The sequence below is a fragment of the Amphibalanus amphitrite genome, unplaced genomic scaffold, assembly GCF_019059575.1.
Source record: "Amphibalanus amphitrite isolate SeventyFive unplaced genomic scaffold, NRLGWU_Aamphi_draft 000731F_arrow, whole genome shotgun sequence".
Lineage (NCBI taxonomy): Eukaryota > Metazoa > Arthropoda > Thecostraca > Balanomorpha > Balanidae > Amphibalanus > Amphibalanus amphitrite.
The window spans coordinates 56,274-71,731 of NW_024882225.1; the positions used below are offsets into that span (position 1 = coordinate 56,274).

The 15,458-nt window shown below is 55.6% G+C and overlaps 1 protein-coding gene across 2 annotated transcripts in view; it reads left to right on the top strand.

Moving 5' to 3' along the window:
• The first annotated feature begins 6,227 nt into the window (after positions 1 to 6,227).
• LOC122365330 (RNA-binding protein Musashi homolog Rbp6-like) overlaps positions 6,228 to 15,458 on the top strand; it is a 132,345-nt gene continuing 123,114 nt past the window's right edge. The window contains exons 1-2 of one of the 2 annotated variants that reach the window (XM_043336465.1): positions 6,228 to 6,440; positions 7,171 to 7,211. In XM_043336465.1, the coding sequence (XP_043192400.1) occupies positions 6,388 to 6,440; positions 7,171 to 7,211 (94 nt within the window). In that variant the 5' untranslated portion in view covers positions 6,228 to 6,387. The remainder of the gene's footprint in view (positions 6,441 to 7,170; positions 7,212 to 15,458) is intronic. The other variant, XM_043336466.1, reaches the window with a different exon arrangement.

The following is a 15,458-nucleotide window of genomic DNA, read 5'->3' on the forward strand; positions in this document are numbered from 1 at the left end:
ACCATGTCATGTCATACCATGATGCCAGTCAGAGGCACCTAAGGGCAGTCTTGGGTCTCAAGGGCAGAAACTGGGCCATCAGAGGTCGGTGTGTTTAGAGGTCGGTTTGGGCCCTCAGAGACCAGATTAACGGCCTCAGAGACCAGTAAAGGGCCTAATGGCAGTTTGAGACCATCAGAGGCCAACTTGGGCTCTCAGAGACTAAGGTGGGTCCTTACAGGCAAGCATGGAACACTCAGGGGTCAGTGCAGGGCCCTAAAAGACCTGCATGGGCTGGCGTTGGACCCCAGAGGCCAGCAGAGGGCCCTCAGAGCCCAAGATGGCCCCCCACAGGCCAATGCAGCCCATAAAAGGGCCGGTATCGGATCTTCCGAATCCAGTGCGGGACCCTCAGAGGCTAATATTGGCCCTTACAGGCCAGCATGGGGCCTCAGAGGTCAGTGTGGGATCCTAAAAGACCGGCATGGGCCAGCGTTGGACCCCAGAGACCAGCAGAGTGCCATTAAAAGCCAAGATTGGCCCTCAGAGGCCGATGCGGGCCCTTAGAGGCCGTCATCGGGTCTTCAGAATCCAGTGCGGGGCCCTCAGAGGCTAATATGCGCCTTACAGGCCAGCATTGGGGCATCTGAGGTCAGTGTTGGGTCCTAAAAGACCGGCATGAGCCAGCGTTAGATCCCACAGACCAGCAGAGGGCCCCATAGGCCAAAATAGGCCCTCAGAGGCCGATGCAGGCCCTTAGAGGCCGGCATCGGGTCTTCAAAATCCAGTACAGGGCCCTCAGGGACACGTTAAGGTTAGTCTTGGTACCCCAGAGACAGAAATGCCACTAGTAAGAGGCAGATTTGAGGCCCTCAGACGCCGGATGGGCCCCTGGGCCCTGAGGGGCTCTTAACCCGCGCCCTGGTGGGGTCTGTTTATAACGCGACCTGGTGGGGGGGGGGCTATTTTTTGCCCCCCCCCCCTCGTATCTCTGAAACTACTGGACGGATCCGCAAAATTCAAACGGCGTTCGAAAGGCCTGTCAAATTTGTCGAAGGAAACCAAATTTCATTGACCTCGGGGTCACCGATGACGTCACAGGTCAGGTCAAAGATGAAATGTTTCACCGTTCACGGGTCTTCTAGGGAATGCGCTATAACACCGAGGAAAACGCATTTTGTCGAGAATCAGCGATAGGGCGTCAGTTGCCTAGTAGATATGTTGCTATTAGAGGTCACTGACAATACCAGGTCAGGTCACAGGTCAGGTCACCAAGGGTCACAGGTCAGGTCACCAAGGGTCACAGGTCAGGTCACATGAGCCCAACTTTACTAAGGTTGTGTGATGCATGTTTTATAGGCAATTTTTCATTTCCAACTCAATGGTGTTGGTTATAAGACTATCAGGTACGGCTTAGGTCACTTTCTGATGAAGTTCAGGTCAAGGTCAGGTCAAGGTCAGGCCAAAAAAGGTCAAATTTTAAAGTTGATAGTTTTGCATAAAATGGGTACTGATTCGATGCAGCTCGTCACGGGGAGTCTAATGGTGGTCTTTGTTTTGCGCTACGGGGTCTAGAATTGCTAAAAATTGAGTTTGAAAATTTGACGTCATCAATTTTGAACAGTTTTTTCGCTATAACTTCACCAAAAAAAAGAGGTATCAATCTCAAATTTGGTATGTGGATGGAAGGCGGTAAGGACTATCACATATATTCCGGTTTTTGCGAAATTCAAAAAACTTTTTGGATTTTTTGATTATTATATCAAAAAAAATATTTTTTGATTTTTGGGGGTCAAAATCCAAAAGTTCCAAAAATCCGAGATAGCAGTTTTGTAGCCCTGTCAATACTACAGCTTTTATGTCTTTATCATTTTTCTGTATTTGCAAAGCTATAGGCCTGACAGCTCTTCCCGCAAAACCCTTTTTTGGGTCGAAAACGGCAGAACATGACGTCACTCTGACGTCATTTCCGGCCAACCTGTCATAGCCTTTGGAAAATTTTTAGTCACAATGTGTAAAATTGATGTCCGGGTCCGGGAGGGTACTGAAAGTTTGGTGACGATCGGCGCAGCGGTTCTGGAGATATATCAAAAAGTCTGGAGGGGGGGGGGGGCAAAAAATAGCCCCCCCCCCCCACCAGGTCGCGGGTTAAAGGCCAGCGAAGGGCCCTCAGAGGTCAATGCGGGTCCTCCACGGTCAATGTGGGCGCTTGACCACCACGGAAGGGCCATCAGAGGTCATGTGTAGGACCCCCTCGAAGATCGGTATGGAGCTGTTAATAGCTGGCGTGGGTTTCTTGAGCCTCGTGACAATCGAATAAGGGTCGGGGCCCCATCGCTTGTTTTTTTGTTGTGGGGGGGGGGAATTATATGACGACCCCTGATTTTCCCTGGGGGGGGGGGGCATGGCCCTGATGCCTCCCCCTCTACACGCCGTCTCCGATCCCCATTCTGATGTTCCAGAGGGAATTGATTTAGGAAATGTTGGCTTGACCAGCGGCCGGCCCAGAGCGGCGGCCCAGTACTGCCCTGATCCTGACCTTCCGCCGGGTCCACGCACACTGTGGCGACGAGCCCCTCATGCAGCTGAGTCTGCCCTAGCCCGTAACCGGCGGACAGCTGCATATCGTCATCGGTCGGGTTTATAAGCTGGACCTGTATGTAAACAGCCGAGTTCGTTTCAGCAATCATGCTGGGCACCTCCAGAATCGGCTCGGGTGTCTCCTCGGGTAACTGGGAAACAAACTCGACCAATTTCTCGGACGAGTGCCGGCCTGCCGTATCCAGCTTTACGGCGACCACACGCACGTGCCTGGAGGCCGGAGGGCACCGTCACATCTGTGGGGAGGCACACCGCTCGCGAGCCTTTTTATTTACTGTGGCGATGTTGACCCGACCGTTCGCAAGGCAAAACACATGTGTTCGGAGAGCTGAGCAAGTTCAGCCATTATCGTGTCCCGGGTTCTTTGCGTGTCCCTAGTAGAGGGAACTCCAAAAACTTCTAGGGACAATCCCTAGTAGTTTTCGATGATTTCAAAACTTCTAGGGACAATGTCCCTAGTGTCCCTAGTGGTGGTGACGCCCATGAGGGGGAGGAGGGGGGATCCGTAGGACCCAACTCCATCCGTTTCGCCCCTGAACGAGCTAGAGCTGTGCGGTGAAAGCGAGTGTATTTCCCGTGACAAGAGTAAGCAGATGATACCAAATTCCAAAGGTCCAAGGACTTTGGTTGTCCTTCCAGGTCAGACTCAGGTCAATTAATCGGATCAAAAAGTCGGGAAAATCGGGACCTGCTGAAACTCCGTAAAGTAAGGCTTATGTTTTCTTTTATTTTCTTGCTCCTCATTATGAATTTCGTGTTAGTTTGATCCATGATGATGTATTCATGCATTTGGTACCTATTACTCGGGTCAGGTTAGGTCAGGTCATCCAGTAGGCGTACTGTCGGCTATCCGTAGTGTGAACCTCTACTGACAGCTTCGTAGCATGTTACATTGGCTTCAAAACTACTTCTTACTTGTTCAAAAGGGTGCTAAATTCAAAATAAGCTCTAAAAACTTATATCAAAGCACGCGAAACTCGAAAAAAACAAGGCTATGTCAGGTTAATGACCTTCAACTGACCTTCACGTGACCCGAAGCCTACCATATTGCATGGCACAGCCACAAACATCATTTTGCTGGAACCTTCACAACCACACAAGGACTGGAAACGCGCGGATATTGTGCGCCAACATGCGGTGAATCGCACTTCTGGCCGAACATAGTCTCGAGAAACAGGTCAGAGGTCAAAGGTCATTTGGGTCAGGATCATGAAACTCTAGAGTATAAAGTGTAAGATTGATAAACCCGAGGGCAATAAGGGTCTCGTTGCGATCGGCAGCTGTTTTGATCGAGTTATTTGCGAAAAATCAAGGGTGGTCCGTTCCACATTCGCCTCCTCCCCCCCTTTCGCCCCTTTAAGTGCGAGGGTTAGAGAATCGTGAATCGGGGAAGGAAGTATACAAGAAGTAAGCTTACAAGGTCTCACAATTTGTATCCCCTAGACTCTTGTTTTTTTTTTTTTTTACCTTAAGGTCGTCTGAAGTCAGATCAATAACGAGACCTCACCATTTAGGCAACGGCAACCATTTAGATCCCCAAGCGTTTGGGGTTGAGATTTGCATCTTTGAAGGAACCGTGATCTTCATATTGCGCTTTTATGTTAACCCTCGCCGTGCTGGTGGTCTCAAGTTTTCCGCGTCTCGTGCTAAGAGGGGGTTCACGCCCCCCGTTTAGCTCGGCTCCTGGGCCACATATAGCGACACGCAGTAAGCGGCATTCGAAATAGTGTCAAAAATAATTGAGAAAATACTTCGGTCATGTTTTAGGTCAGGTCAAAGGTAAGGTGACCAGAGGTCATCAAAGGTCAAATTTTGCCTATTTCAACAATTTTCGCAAAACCGGCGCGAACCGATACCTAGAGCTACAGCGCCGCGGAAAAGCGCAATCGATAGCTCCTTCAGCACTCTTTCTGTGTGTTCACAGGTTAGACCTCAGGTCAACGGTAAAGCCTCCAGAGGGCAAAAGCTCTAAAAAGCCGTTTATAAGAAAAACGTTTTTTTTTCTGCAACAACTTTTGACTAAAGAGAGTCACGACAATACAACTATCAGCATCGTGTTTCCCTCGTCGAGACGCGTCGAACAGGGGCGGATCTAGAAAAACTCCAAGGGAGGGGTCATGAATCGAAGTGGGGCACCCTACCTATACCCAAAATTAAAAACTCAACGGATTTCGGACACTTATTTTTTGGTGGGGCCCTATTTTTAGTTTTTTTTTCTGTTTATTATTTTTTCCCCTGCCCCCTGGGCCCTGACAGAACTGGGGTGCCCAGCTGACAACCCTGAAGTGTCCCTGACAGGCACGTGGTGCACCTGACAGGCCCAAGGTGCCCCTGCGAGGCCGTTGGTGCCCCTGGCTGGCCTGTGGTGCCCTTGCTAGACCTCTGGTGCCCCTGACAGGTCTGTGGTGCCCCTGAAAGGGCTGTGGTGCCCCTGGGCTCTGACAAGCCTGAGGTGCCCTGACAGGCCCGCGGTGCCCTTGCTAACCTGTGGTGCCCCTGGCAGGTCTGTTGTGCCCCTAGCGGGCCTGTGGTGCCCCTCATGCTAGGCCGCTGGTGCCCCTGGGCCCTGGCAGGACTGTGGTGCTCCTGACAAACCTGAAGTGCCCCTGATAAGCCCAAGGTGCCACTGGGCCCTGCGAAGCCGGTGGTGCCCCTGCGAGGCCGGTGGTGCCCCTGTGAGGCCGGGGGTGCCCCTGGCCCCTGCGAGGCCGGTGGTGCCCCTGGCGGGCCTGTGGTGCCCCTGGCGGGCCTGTGGTGCCCCTGCTAGGCCGCTGGTGCCCCTGGGCCCTGGCAGGACTGTGGTGCCCCTGACAAACCTGAAGTGCCCCTGATAAGCCCAAGGTGCCACTGGGCCCTGCGAAGCCGGTGGTGCCCCTGTGAGGCCGGGGTGCCCCTGGCCCCTGCGAGGCCGGTGGTGCCACTGGCGGGCCTGTGGTGCCCCTGTCAGGCCTGTGATGCCCCTGGGAATTGATAGGCCGGTGGTGGCCCTGGCAGGCCTGTGGTGCCCCCGTGGGGCACCACAAGTGCCCAAGGGGGGGCCATGACCCATATGACCCCCCCCCCCTTGGATCCGCCACTGGCGTCGAATGAACCATAATTTGACATTGGAAGATCATTATGAAAAGTTGACCTCAGGTCAAGGTCATGAGCTAACCGGAAAAGATCATGTTGCATTATCAGTCGATCTGTATCGTCGAGCTGAACACGTCTGAGGTGTTTTCATCGCTCTAGCATGTCTCCATCAAAACTTACGGTAAAAACTGCTGGAGACCTTTAATGACCTTTAATGACCTGAGGGGCACAAAGAGGGGTCACGGGTGCAATTTTCCGATTTTAAACGCCGGACCCATACCTCGGGACTTGATCCGTCCCACGTCTGATGATCATCATCTCTTTGCCTTCCATGCTGATAAGTGATCAATTACCTAACTGATGATGGTACACTTAAGTCGCTCTACTGGCGGGACAATTTCATCTAACACAATCACGACCACCAAACTACTTCTACGATCTCACCCCCCCCCCCCCAGCTCCTCCCACGCATAAAAACCACCTCATCTCTGATCCATCCAGGCACTCTAACTTCTTCCTCGGCCAACAGATGTCTCTGGGGGCGGCGCTGTGCAGGGGAGATTTAGCCCAATCACGGGCGGCCGGGCAGGGAGGTGTGCGCGGACGGCTGCGCGCCCCGCCGCCCGGGCCGCCGTCGGCTGAGGAGGGTCAGTCGTGGCCGAACGCCGGACCGTGTCGCTCGCTGTCGTGCCGTCGCTCGAGTCGTGTGTCAGTAGTAGCTAGCCGGAGGTCGCCATGGACAACCAGGACTCGATCGGGTCGCCGTCCGAGCTGCCCAACGACCCCGGGTGAGTGGGAGGGCTGGCCACCGTACCGCACCTCTGTGGGGAGGGGAGGCGCCACCGCCCACTTCACACTTGTGTACGTATGTGGGAGTGACTGACTGATCAGCTGATCCGGTGCCTTGGCGTGTCACCGCGACCGCAGCGCTCCCACGCGCCCGTGGAGTACTCCCGTGGTAAAGTTACTGTGGGAAGCGCCCTCACCCGATGACGCATTGGTTTGTTTACATAATTTATCGTTTTCATGAGGCGCCTGATTACCCGATCAGTCACCCACTCATGTTCCATTTGAGTCAGTTTATACGAGTGTGAGCTCATTTGTCGATCCGTTTGTCCGATGGCTCACCGGCCTGTTCTTGGCCGCGGTTTATTTACTCAGGTCATGTTTGCAGCAAGTGCCATTTCGCTCGCTAATGCGAAACAGCCGTTTGCACTGTGTTTCATCGTATCACCAGCCCGTTCAATTTCAAGTAAAGGCCTGGCTGGCGGTATGTTCTCAGCCTGTAGACCGCAGAGGTGCAGCTCAATGATCTAAGTAACCGATCGTCACCTCAGAACCAGCCCGCACTTTTCTCGTCTGCTGTTTTCTCCCACGCGGCGAGGCCGCTCCTCTGAGTCGGCGTGGGACCGGGCCGGGCTCAGCGGCACTATCGCTAATGTCATCTGAACCTGCAGCCGGCTGCTGGGCCGGGGTTTTACACCGTCCCTGACCGACGGCCGTCTCTCTCTCCGGCAGGAAAATGTTCATCGGGGGTCTGAGCTGGCAGACGACACCAGGTGAGTACGATCAGTTCGCGGAGATATTGCGGTTCAGTGATCTGTGTGAAACCGCCTTTACATTGTCATCATGCTTACTGTTCTCGCGTCTTATGTTTGTAAAGTCTCACCATTGAACCATCCTTGAGCTTTTCCGTCTCCTGACTTTCCGTGTTGCCGTTATGGAACAGTGCCGAAAGAGACGTTAGTCCTTCGAATCCTGCTCTCACTGGTGCGTTACTCGTCCTTCGGAGCTGTGATTTATCTCACGATCCGGCCTGCACGCGGCCCTGGCTGCAGTCGTTGACGAATGGGACGGTGGGCCGGGCCCTCGGAGCGACCCCACTCCTCCCCGGACCGAATATGGACCGGCGAGCCCGCTCACCTCCACCCCCGGGTCGGGAGAAACGGACCACCACGGCCGCGCGCACGGCTCACTTTCCCGTACAGAGCGACGGCGAAATCAGCCCTAGTGCCGCCGCGCCGGGCCACGGGCACGCCCGCGCCTGGGGGCGCCCGCGCCGACCTGCAATGGGCACTGAGCACCGCTCGGCGCCGCCGCCGCCGCCGCTGGCGATGGTGACTAAGTGTCAGTAATGACGGGCCTGGGCGCGCCGCCGCCGCCGCCCCCGCCCACAACGGTCACCTGGGCGGCGGCGTCTCCCGCCCGGGGAGCTGGATTGAGATCGGACCGAGGGCAGGACCGGGACCGACCGTGACCATATCCGGACCAGACCAAACCAGCCGGCCAGAGGCGGACCGGTAACACTTCTGCTCTCAGACACCGAAGTCGCGCCGCGGCGGCGTCCACCACCCTCCGTCATTTGTTGGCCGGGCAGCACACAGCTGTGCGCGCCACTTAACTGGCCCCGGCGGCGCCGTATCGACGTTTCTCCGGCTGACACCGCGGCGTCGTCGGCGACGCGTCGACAGCGACGGGCCATCCGTCAGCGCGACGAAAGTGGGTGTCACGGAGAGCAGCGCGCACTGACCGAGCGGCCGTCAGGTGCGGCTGCAGCGGCGGATTTCTCAGCGGCGTCCGGTTACACGGACATGATGCAGGGCCGAATTTTTGTCAGTTTCGGAGGATTCTCTGGGTAATGGCTGTTTTCGGACGCTAAGCTGGAGAGATTGTGGTCAGGGAAAGGGCTATTTATGGATATCTTTATGTTGAGATGAGAAACACTTGCATTTAGAAGACGTTGAAATATAAATACCTTCGGTTATCAACTTAACGTCCCACAGCGTGGAACCTTGACATTCTGGTCTCCCAACTCCCTCCGTTCCATCATATCTTTCACCAAACTCGGCAGCAGTTCAGTAGTTTAACCCCAAATGACCGTCTCGCTCCCAAGCACCCACTGGATCGAGCTACGCTAAACTGGGGCGGGCGGGTGGACCGGGAGACGGACATCTTCGGCTGGCTTACGGAGTAAAACGGTCGCCGGGCCGCTGCAGCCGATGGTCACCGACTATGAGACGGCCTTCTGAGCGGCGAGCGGTCAGGTCCGCCCTTGTGACGGCCGTGGAGTCGCGTCCGCTGCCTTGCTGGTCATCCTCCCTGGGGCGTCCGCCGCCGCCGCCGCCGCCGCCGCCGCCGCCGCCTCGGGCACAAGTGACGCGCCTCCATTGTGCGCCGCGTTATACCTCACGTCCGGCCGCTGGCGTCACGGCGCCGTCACGCCGTCACGGTAGCGGCTGACGGCAGCTGGTGGAGCTGAAGGAAACGGACAGGGTCGGCGTCCGGGCTAGAAGGAAGAGGTGCAAAGAAGTCTGTATGTAAAGGCACAAAAGAACGGTAAAATGGTAAATGCGTCAGCCGATATGTCGGAGAAATTGTGTGATGGAATGATGCTTACCTAATCCGTAAAGTTTCTAAAATTTCAGAATTTCAAGCCCCTAGGTTAAATATTTTTCGAGCAGTAAGTGAGAAACGAAATCGTTTCATAACCCCCATTTCACTCCGCTCTGTTCATATTCACCACTGTTTCCCACGCTTCTTTGTTCCCGTTTCCATTCCTGCGGCAGTCATTTGTTTTCTATTTATCCCGTCCCGTCCGTCGGCCCCTGCTCTGTTCTCCAGAGGTGTTCATTTATTTATTCGTGGCCAAACGCCCAATTCTGAGCTCCGCAGACCTCCACCTCACTCCACACATACACTCTTGTCTGTTTTATGCCCAACACCCATGCCTGCGTGAATGCTGAGCAGGGAACGCAATAACACACAAGCCAAAGCTGCTCTCCGCCCAGCTGTTGGGCAGGATTGTCGCGTCGCACTGCTCCTTTACAAGTTTACGAGTCTGGGTGCCACCGTCCGACCCCCGCCGAGTAACCTCATCCCCTGTGGCAGTCAGTATCACAGTAGCCGGTCCGATCAGGATCATACTGCAGGTTGCAGCCCTGAGACTCTGACTCACTCGCTGCTCAGCTGTCAGATTCAGCAGTTGCTCAGCTGTCTGACTCACCAGCTACTCTCAGCTGCCGGCTGTGGGCTCACCCTCGACTCACCGGACCAGCTGTTCCGCTGTGGCCCGCTCCGCGCCTCGACACATTCCCAAACATACCTCCACTGGCCCCGACAGCCATTCCAGCAGACCCCGGTCCCCTTCCGTCCTCGCTCCCCACTCTCGGCCGGCCCATCTCCCCTCTCGGGCGTGTGAACCCACATACCGACTCTCCCACGCCAACTGCGTTCCAGAGCGGGGGTCTGGAGCGTCCCGTCCAGCGCACACCACGTGGTGGCCATGTGTGCCGCAGTACTGCCGCGGCGGGTGACACAGACGACACAGGGAGGCGATGGGAGGGAAGGGAGGACGGTCCAGTTCCCAGGCGGCACACAGAGCTCAGAGGAGGCCGGGCAGCAGCTGGAGGAGAGGGCCATTTGACTTGGTGGGGAGCTTGAGACCCGGGAAACTGCTAGAGGGGACCAGTTAGCACATGACATTTTGCTATAAATTATAACCGCCTGGGTATCAGTTTGCCTGGAGCATGTGTTTGTCTTTCTCTCCTCTGCCTTTCTCAGAAGTCTTCCCCGATCACCCTTTCTCTCCCGCACGTCAGCCCATTCACGTTTCACCCTCCCCTACTCTCAGCTGTCCTCCGCGCTCTTTCCAGTCCTCGGCGCTCTCCGCTGCTCCATCCTCTTCCCAGTCAGCCGCGGAGTTCGGTCCCTGGTGCAAACGTCCGCGGGAGGCTCGAGGGAGGGAGGACAGCGGTAAGCCGGCTGGTCGGACCGTGCAGCTGCCGGTAAAGGGGAGCGAGCCGCCACCTCCCGTCCGTCTCCGCTCTCTCAATGGGGAGCTGCCACCACACCGGTCGAGACGCGGCAGCTGGACCGAAACTGGCACCCTCCCGTTCAGGGGTGCCGCAGGGGTTAGAGGGGGCGGTCACCCTTCATTGGTGTCAGGCGGCAGCTGGTAAACTCGGGTCAGCCTCACCTGGTGTTTAGATATATGAAGTCGGTGTCAGTGTCTCCGGAAGTCAGTTCGAGGAGCGATAATTGGCATGAAAAAATGTTTGCTGGGCCGAGACAAAGGATTACCCGTCATGGCATTCCCGACAATCTGACATGCACGAGCAAAAGGCAGCTGGAAAGACAGCAATTAAGTCTTGAGAGAAAGGTTATCTTCCATGTAGTGCTCCTGCATCGCCATTCAAAGGGGTTCACAACTCAATACCGGATAAATTGTTTGTATAATCACCAGCTTGCATTAATCTTGATCCGTTATCGAATCACTCGTCACCTATATCTCGCCATCACCGTCACTCACGTCACCCCGTCACCGTCACACGCGTCACTCTCTCAGGACACCCAATCGCATCACGACGACACCTCTCTACATAAACAAACCACCAGGACCGCTGCTGAGGGCGCAGTAACACGTCCCCGGCGTGTTCGCGGTACACATAGGGCCTGTTCCAGCGCCTCCAGAAGAAATTCTTGACTGGAGGCTCTACCAGAGGTTTTACTGGAGGCGCTGGAACGCAATCTGGAGATTTCTGGAGATTGGCGTCATAGATACCAAAAGAATGACGATTATTCTCTCTTGAAACGCAAAATATGTTTTCAATTTTAGTTAAAAAGATAAATAAAATTATAGCAATGTAATTTTCTTTACATTCAAGTTGTAAAATAATCAGTCAAATGTCCTTTGTTTACATTCGTGATTGTCACATGTGCACCATAATTGTAGACCAGAGCCTCCAGAGAAATTTGGACCTCTCAACTCTCTGGAGGCTACTGGAGGTTTCTGGAGCTTTGGCGAGAGCTTTCTGGAGCTTTCTGGAGGCGCTGGAACGCTCTCTGGAGGATTCTAGAGCTTTCTGGAGCTTTCTGGAGGTTTCTGGAGGCGCTGGAACAGGCCCATAGACACATGGAGACGGTCTCGGGGACCGGGCGGGCTACCACCGGCGACCTCCGCCGCCGCCGCCGCCCGACCGGTGACGTCACCGGATGTCATGACGTCACCTGAGATGGGGTGTTGTGATGGGAGCCGGCTGCGGCACCAGTGTGGTCCATCATCGGGATGAGTAGAAAGAGGACATTTTCGTCGGATGGACCATCAGTAAAATCCATTTTCGGAGACAACTGTTAAACTTGAATCATAAAGCCTCGTTCGTTACATAAAGCCTCGCAAAATACATCGATAGAACTATTTTATTCATGATCCACTTACGCAGATCCGAATATCGGCCTACCGTATATGCATATTGCAAATTCTATCATCTCCCTCCCTCGTTAGGTGCGTTCCGAAGTGCAGCCGGACTGAGTTTTGCCCATGAACCCCACCGTGCACCCGACCGTCTGCCCTTCAACCCCCCCCCCCCTGTGTCGGGGGCCAGGTGGCAGGCGGCGGCGCGTGCCGGTTAGGGGGATGCGGGCAACCCCCCCCCCCCTGGTCGGCCGGGAGCCTGGGTCAACACGTCAGCGAGGGGAGGGGAGGGAGGGCCGCCTCCGCCGCCCCGGACGGTCAGCTGATGGAGTTAGTCAGCTGATGATGGAGGACTACATACGGGGGAGAGACGGGACGGGAGCGTACCTAAGGGAAGGAAGATTCACCCTAAGGGAGAGAGAAAGAACGATATACAGCAAGCCAGACGGAAGGGGAGACAGAAAAGACAGCAAGACAGATCATCAATGCTTAGTTGCTACTACTGCTGCATTCGACAAACCACAGAACCGGTCACCACCCAGAAAATCTCTATTTCCCCGTAACCGCGGAGCCACAATGCGTGCCGCGTCATTTATGTAACCAAGCAGCGCGTCGACCCTCCCGGCGCGGCGCTGGGCGCGGGGAACCACCGGTTCCGGTCGACCGACGGCGTTCGTCGACACCGACGGCTCCCAGACGACGCCAAACGATCGTCGCGGCCGACGCCCTGATTGAGCGGAAATTGCGCCGAGCGAACGGGGCACGGAGCGCAGCCGACTGCACCGCGAGTTCGTGTAGACCTGAGAGGGATGGCGTACCTTTCTGGGGCGTCTGGATGAAGCGAGCGGACCGCCCAGCCTGCAGCCTACCGGCCCGGCCGGCGGACGACGGGACTCGATTACGGTTTCTTCCCAGCTGCCTCTGATGGTAATGCGGGTCTTGCGTGCGCCGCGGGGGCTCGTTTTTTACCGGCCCAACCGGAGGTCGGTCGTCGGACAGAGGGGAGGTCTGAGTGCGGCTGTTCTGAATGCACTGCGGGCGGGCGGGTAGTGGTGAGTGCTGAGGGGCAGGGAGGTCTAATATAACAGTCACCGGTTACCAGTAGGTACTCGCCACTCACTGTTGTATGGTCGATACAAGCCGATTGGCTACAATGCTTGTCCCACAATCACCAGTACCGGCTCTGGTTCACATCACTGGGGTAGCGTGGCGCTCGCTTCTCATCCCACATCTCCCTCTTTCCCATTCTCCCTAGGCTCCGTCCTCTCTCGCCCTCCTCCACCTCTCACCAGAGCAGAGGAATGCGCCAGGTATTCCTCGCCTCCAGCTGGGACCGCGTCCCTCGCCGGTCGGTCCCGTTCAGACTCCACACCGGTGCCACACACACACACACACACACACACACACACACACACACACTGATGGAAGACCCTGATTGTGTAGACGGTTTGCCCTCCTGCATGCAACTGAATGCACGACTAATTATCTTGACTTCCTGCAGCCAATTTACAGAGAAATTACCTCTGTTCATTCTGTACACAGGGCGGTAGTTTCATTTAGTGCCCTTCCGGCCCGTCCACTGACGACGGCGGCGGTTTTGCAGGGTCGAGACGTCCTCTCAGGGTCCTTCCCTGGGCCCCGCCAGGTCGCGACGTCCTGTCTGGGTCCTTCCCTGGGCCCTGCCGCCGGCGCCACCCCCGACCGCAGAGTCATTGGTGCGCTGATTGCCACCGTTTGCGGCCGGCTGCTGCGGCAAGGCCATTGTCCACGGTTCGGTGGACCCGCAGTGTGACCAACCGTGACAGCCTGCTGATAGACGGGTCACGCACCGGGCTGTCGTTGAACCACGGCGGGATCACGGATCACTGAGACTCGCAGCGACGGATCACGGCGGCTCAGACTGGGGACAGATCACGGTGGATCCTACAAGACCTGAATCATAGCACCTCGGCAATGGGAATCCCAGGATTACAGACCAGATCATCACGCCGAAGATCTGGAGATCATCACACATCAGTGCATACTGTATGCTGGATGCATCACTGAATCTGGGCGAATATATCACCTCAGCTGAGTGGCTTACTGAACCTCCACACTCACAGGCTAAATCACTGCGCCGCGGTTCACGAGCAGGCTGTCGTGTTCCTTTTTCCCGTGCTCCATCCCCGCCGTGTTCCGTGCTCTCCATGCTCCGCTGTGTTCCCGCGCTCTCCGTCGGCGTGGTTCCGCCCGCGGCCGACCCGTCCCGTCGTCATGTCCAGTGATGTCGCGATCGAAATCGGACGGGTTGACCCGCTGTGGAGGCGTGCTGGCGTGTCACAAAACTGGTTCGGCCGGCTAAAAACACTACGCTGACCGCTACTGTGCTGAAGATGGCGTGACAGGCACGGTGACGTCATTAGGAACCAGGCGCCGTCAGTCCCCTCCCCGGACAAAGGACATACCTACTCCGAGATACATACCAGTAAAACGCCTTTTGGGCGAAGGACGAGCGAGCGAGAGAGTGAGCCCTGCACGTGCAGAAGGGCGAGAGGGTACTTCCAACGGGCTTGTGCAAAGCACCCTTCTAACCGGTCGCTAGCGGTGTACCAAATTTGAACGCAATCGGCCCAGCCGTTCCTGAGATTTGGAAGCGGCATTCTGCACGTGCGCACGTGCAAACGGGGTCCAAAATGACTTTTGCACGGCACCCTACTAACCGGTCCCCAACCGTGTACCAAATTTGAGCGCAATCGGCCCAGCCGTTCTCGAGATCTGGAAATGCCCCCTGCACGTGCGCACGTGCAGTAGCACCCTAACCGCAACACATGGGAATGCATTGCCTGGTGGTTGCCTACCTGTATGCCAAGTTTCAGCGAAATCGCCCCAGTAATTACCGAGTTACTGAAATGGGAACAAATTTGGCACCTCTTATTGTTGTATTTTGCACGTGCAGTGGGGGTCACTCACATAGATGAAGAGCATCCGACCTTTGGTAGAAGGGATGCAGCTACCCTACAAAAATTACCGCAAGTCAATCGCCCAAGCGGCTGCTGATATATGAGCCTCTCAAAATCACTACTTTTGCAAAACAGCTTGAACACCCTTGACTTTTCACGTGGCACGTGCCACGACGGTCACTGAGATGTATCAAAAGTAGTCAATTACGGGGTAGAAGGGATGGGGCTACCCAACAAAAAAGACCGCAGGCCAATCGGTCCAGCGGTTGCTGAGATATAAGCCTCTCAAAAGCGTTACAGGCCGGGCCGGGCCGGGCCGGGCCGGGCCGGGCCGCTCATACTGAGATTTTTCCGTTATATTGAAAAGACTCACTTCGCTCGCTGCGCTCGCTCGCTCGTAACGAGAAGAGTAAAACAATTAGCGTGTGTGAAAGACGGTAAATTGGCGCAGACATGCCATTTAGATTCATTTAATTGTTCGGGACATGCCGTTAAAATGTCATGCATGTTTGTTTTGGAAAGAGGGACGGTCGTAAGGGAATCGTGTGACACAAAGTTACACCCAAACGAAAACATTTACACTTGCCGTCACAGATTTAGTTTGAGTAGTGTATGAGGCCGTCCAAGGGGTAAAGAGTAGGCTCTGCGGTATTCGGGACATATTTTTGTGGCGGTCG